We start from the raw sequence: 5,557 nt of genomic DNA, 5'->3' as shown, positions 1-5,557 counted from the left end.
GGATCTTTCTTCCTTTTTGGAATGAACTGATCCTGCATCTTCTGCATTATACACAGAAATATCCGCCATTGTTCCTCCACGGTCATCCCTGCTAAGGTATTGCACCATTGAACTTTGGCCAGCTCCTCCCTCATAGCTCCATAATTCCCTTCATTCAACTGAAGTACTGTCACTTCCGATTGTACTCTCTCCCTCTCAAATTGCAGATTGTAACTTATTGGATTATGGTTACTACTTCCCAATGGCTCCTTCACTTCGAGGTCTCTGACCAATTCTGGTTCGTTACACAATATCAGATCCAGAATTGCCTTCTCCCTGGTTGGCTGCAGCACCAGCTGCTCTAAGAATCCATCTCTGAGGCACTCCACAAAGTCTCTTTCTTGAGGTCCAATACCATCCTGATTCTCCCAGTCTACCTGCATGTTAAAATCCCCCATAAAACCATAATTTTGTTTTATTATCCTCCACCACTGTCCCATTGACACACAAATCTAGGGCACAAGTATCAGAATTTGAGACCAAATCTTTAATTTTCTAATGATCTACAAGCCATCATTTCACACACAATTGTGTCACAGGCATTTTTCTTAACATAGTAAATAAGTTCCAGCTTGTTTCTGTGTGGACATCCTGGTAGCTGGTAAAGGTAAAGTTACCATTGTACCAGAGGACCATAGGCCCAGACATCTGATGGTTTAACCTGAGGTGAGGGAAGAGATTGAGAGGGGGAGTCCTTTTATGGTGACATTAGTCAGTGCAGCAATTGAACCCATGCTGTTTGTGTCCATCTGAATTGCAAACCAGCCAACCGGACAACTGACCGTTATCTGGTGATTAGTATTGGAGCTGTGAAAACATTTCCTAATCCTGTAACTCGAGCAAAGTTGCTTTCTAACTGGGATTTGGTACTTGAAGTGCTTTTTATGTCCATGAATGTACTGAAACTTGTAACACTTAGATCAAATCATTCATATCAACAAGTTTTGTTTCTCAGAAGAAATTTTATAAACTTTGCAAATATTCTGCTAGGTTTCCGCTGCATAGTTTGCAGAATTGATGCAACAGTGCCATTTAATTGTCAATCCTGTGACTTCACCTGCTGCATGTCTTGCTGGAAGCAGTTGTTGAAGGTTAGCATAGCTTATTTTAAACTTTTTAAGAAAAATACAGCCTGATCAGCTGTTAAGAAATTGTGAGATTTTTTAATGCATATTAACTCTACAGATACCTTTGAAAATCAGCCTAATAATTATATCTGAGAAAATTGATAGTCTGCTGAAGATGCAGTTACTTAGTACAAATATGTTCAAAAGTAGATGGATGATTTATTGTGAGTTTTACTGGAGGATTTATGAACATATGATTTACCAACGCTCATATATATATTTAAGAATGCAATCTCGCATGGGAGTGTGATTTTAAAGATCAGAGAAGTAAACATTTCCTCATATTTAGGAATATCTATTTAATGTTGTCCTACATTGTGTTCTGCATTGTGCACAAACCAATTTGTGAATGGACTAGAAATTTTACAAAAAAAATCTGATAACTGGTTATTACAAAAGTTTAATTCGTGTAGATGTTTCCACTTGAGCATTTTGCTACCACAGGAAATGCTAGATGCAGGTACAGTTACAACAGGCTGTATAGGACTTTGATTGGACCACTTTTGGAATACTGCATTCAATTCTCGTCTCCCTTCTATAAGAAAGATGTTGTTAAACTTGAAAGGGTGAAGATAAAGTTTACAAGGATATTGCTGGGGTTGGAGGATTTGAACTAATAGGGCAAAGCTGAATAGGCTGAGGCTCTTTCCCTGGAGCATTGGAGGTTGAGGGGTGACCTTATGGAGGTTTATAAAATCTTGAGGGGCACAGTTAGGTGAATTGCCTGAGTCTTTTTCCCAGGGTGAGGGAGTCCAAAAGCACATAGGTTTAAGGTGAGAGGAGAAAGATTTAAAAGGGGCTTGAGGGGGATCTTTTCTACGCAAAGGGTGGTGCGTGTGGAATGGACTGCCAAAGTGGTGGAGGTGGATAATATTACAATATTTAAAAGGCATCTGGATGGGTAGGAAAAGTTTAATGGGATATTGGCCAAATGTTGGCAAATGGGACTAGGTTAATTTAGGATATCTGGTCAGCATGGATAAGTTAGACCTAAGGATATGTTTCCATGCTGTATATCTCTGACTATTTAAAAGATTTTTGAACAGGTACCTGATTTGGAATATTTGAGGGATATGGGCCAAACACAGGCAAGTGGGATTAGTTTTAGTCTGGGAAACTTGTCATGGACAAGTTGGACTGAAGTTTCTGTGCTGCATGACACTGACTCTATGCAATCTGTTCTCAGAACAATACTTGTTTTCCTGTATTCTAGGAATTATCAAATGTGTAAGAATAGTCTAATGCCTGATACTGGCTGATGCTCACTCCATTTGTGAGGTTTTGCTTTTGGCATGTTGCCTTATAGTAAAACTACAACTAACTGCAAAATAGCATAAAAGCTTAAAAGAATATGGGAAATGCCGAAGTATGTGGGTAAAAGAGATATGTAAAGATTCATGGAAAGTGCCAATATAGGTAGATTAAATAAATCAGTAGCATTTTGGATTTATATTGGGGAATAAACTGCAAAAGTGAAAAGATGATAGTTATACAAGGAAAGGTCAGGCCACTATCAGGGTACTTGTCATCTGGGAGCTTAATTATCTAGGAAAAATTAAAGGCATATTGTATGTACAGTATAGATTCAAAACAATAATACCAGGGGACAGAAAATAGTGACCATCACTGATGGGTGTTATTGAGATCCATTACAATAATAAAATGGTTTTCTGAGCTGTATTTTTCTATGCCGGTATAGAAATCTATAGTGAATCAAAAAAGGAAACAACAGCATTCTCTTGTCAGGTTTGCATGTGATCCTTGAATTTTTTTTTTCCATATTTGTAATCTATAGACTCTTTTTTTAATTTTCCTGTTCACAGATTGAATTCTTTTTTTGTTTCCTGATGTTAGATTGTCTCATCTTGCTACTTTGAGTCTGTAAGGTTTGGAACCAGCAGCAAGATATAAACCATATGTTTGCTCCATTCCTCTGAAACATATCATGCTTTACTGTAAATGTTCTTTGATAATCATCTATTGGGATAGTCATGTTTTCTTTGCAAGTCAGTGGAGACAGGAACCAGAAATGAAATAATTGTGAACCATGGAAGAACAGCTGCCCAGAATAAAAATACTTTAATATTATCCCAAGATGTTAAAGAGGAAGTACCTTGTTCTATTGACCCTAATTGTTTGCGCATATGTTTGCTAAAGATAATTTCCAATGCTGTGTTTCTGGTGCAGGTGCCCCAATTTCATACCATATAGAAGAGCAACCTTTGACTTAAATGTATATAACTCTTTTCCTTGAGAAACGCCCACAGTAAATTTGTGTATCGTCTATATTAGTCCTAATTTAAGAGTCTCATATGTAGTAGTTCTGCATAATTGGCCAGTTATATAACTATATTATTAATTAATTTTGAATGCACAAACTAATATTTTACTTCGAATCATTACACAGAATATTGTAATGAAAATAGCTCTCAATAAAATGCATCTGTACCTCAACATCATCATATCTGTGTTGGTAAATCTTGATATTTTTACCTCAAACACCTACAAGCCTTAGTCTTCAACTTTAATGAAGTTAGCAACCATAATATTTTTGGAGCTGGTATAGTTTGTAGGAGGGCGGATGAAACCTTTATGGGAGGGGAGCAGTGATGTTATCTGAGTTTTAAGTTGAATCACAACTCTTGCGTAAGAGTAAGTTTCATTGTTAAGGTACTATTGCATTCTAAGCCCTGGATTCAATAATCCCTTCTATAGTGGTTTGGAGTAGAAAATTGTGTCATGTTTGTAAACAGGTAAGTCTATTATTTTACAGCACTCTGGCTTGACAAATAAATTACTTCTATAAGCTTACTAAAGAAAATCTTCGGTTCCCATCATGTAAAATCTGTGTTAGAAAATAAAGGTAGGATAGAAAAATAGAAGATTTAATAAAGACATTTTCCAGTGCTATTTCTGTGAACCTAATACTATCGAAGAATATTCTTAGAAAGGGAAAAATTTCAATTATAATTATTGTGGTTATTTTGCAGTATTCTTTTGTGAACTGAGCAAAAATTCAGAGGAAAGTCTACTTAACTGTCAGCAGTCTAAAGGTCAAAATGTAAATATATTTACTGAAATGCAGCATTTCCAAAGATTTCATTGTCCAATCATCTTTCTAGAAAAATAAAAAGTGCCCACAGTGCAAAGAGACTGTCAACAGAAGATGCTTGAGGCAACTTTTCTTTTGGACAAATGATCCACAGTCTATGAAGCAAGTGAGGAGCAATCCGGATACATCAAGGAAATGACTTTAATTCTTTGGTCAAAAGCACTTTTATTTGGGTATAAACTATCTTGTGTTTTTGTAACTTTAAAATGTCTTTTTTAATTTATCATACATCTGGGAAAGTTCTGAATTTTGAAAATGTCAGCTTTGTTGAAAACGTCTGAATAATAAAAAAAAATAAAATGAATGCTTTTATATAAAAGAATTTAGGAATCAAAAGTGTCAAGGTGTCAGTAATACCTTTCATAGTAGAAATACAATTCAATTGGATCTGGAATTAATGGCATTGAACACTGAATTATCAATGTGCAATTCTGTGGAGTGATGAATGTGAGTTTACTTAGTTCTGCATTTGCAAGGAATTGAATGTATAAACTTGAAAATCTGTCACAGAGACAAAATGTTGAACTGATCAGGAGCACTCTGTCAAAAAAGATGATATTTAGTGGGGGAACAGTGGAAAAAAAATGAATGAATACATTCAAAGTATTGTTGCTTGTTATACTTATCCAACCCTGCAAGGAGTTAATGCAGAAACACAAAACCATATAATTTGATCACTGCATTTCTGTCAACAATTGTACAGGGGTCCCAATCAACTGAAGTCAGGCATAAAATTAAGCGATGATTACTTCTTGGAGGGGTGATGAGTTAGATTTTACTCACCCATAAAGGCACATTAGGAGCCAGAAGTCGAGGGACATAATGACGACTCGTAACAGGTCTGTTAAAGGCATTCCAGTCAGGAATGTTCCCCAGTGAGCATTTGCATGTGAGTTGGATCCCTGATCTCTCAAACCTGGCATGCAGCCCAAATCAGAGGTGATTGTGTAGTTGGGCAGCCTCCATAAGCAATAAGGCTCACCTAGCCACTGCAAAACACTGTATTGTTTCTCCATCCCTGTGTGGAATGCCATGGCACCAGAATTACCAACCCTCTAATTTGGAGGTTGCCTCAGTGGCAGTCTGGTTGCCAGCAGCAGTGGACCTATGGCCCTTGTTTGATCCCAACATCAGGATCTTCACTCCCCACAGCAAAATCCCAATTCCAAAACTGGAAAAAATATATCTTGCCCAAATTTTCTGGTTTCTGGATTGTCAGCTACTTGACAGATTGAGGAAGATGCACATGAGGAACTAGTGGAGGTCCTTACCCATGGAA

At 36.9% G+C, this 5,557-nt stretch overlaps 1 protein-coding gene across 6 annotated transcripts in view; it reads left to right on the top strand.

The window, feature by feature from the left end:
• rtel1 (regulator of telomere elongation helicase 1) overlaps positions 1 to 4,597 on the top strand; it is a 160,229-nt gene extending 155,632 nt beyond the window's left edge. For 5 of the 6 annotated variants that reach the window (XM_043710324.1, XM_043710325.1, XM_043710323.1 and 2 more), the window contains 2 exons: positions 1,030 to 1,130; positions 4,289 to 4,597. In XM_043710324.1, coding sequence (XP_043566259.1) covers positions 1,030 to 1,130; positions 4,289 to 4,417 — 230 coding nt within the window. In that variant the 3' untranslated portion in view covers positions 4,418 to 4,597. The remainder of the gene's footprint in view (positions 1 to 1,029; positions 1,131 to 4,288) is intronic. The other variant, XM_043710326.1, reaches the window with a different exon arrangement.
• The last annotated feature ends 960 nt before the right edge of the window (positions 4,598 to 5,557 follow it).

This window comes from Chiloscyllium plagiosum, chromosome 20 (genome assembly GCF_004010195.1).
Source record: "Chiloscyllium plagiosum isolate BGI_BamShark_2017 chromosome 20, ASM401019v2, whole genome shotgun sequence".
Lineage (NCBI taxonomy): Eukaryota > Metazoa > Chordata > Chondrichthyes > Orectolobiformes > Hemiscylliidae > Chiloscyllium > Chiloscyllium plagiosum.
The sequence above is the reverse complement of the archived record's forward strand: the minus strand, read 5'-3'. Positions and strand labels throughout refer to the sequence as shown.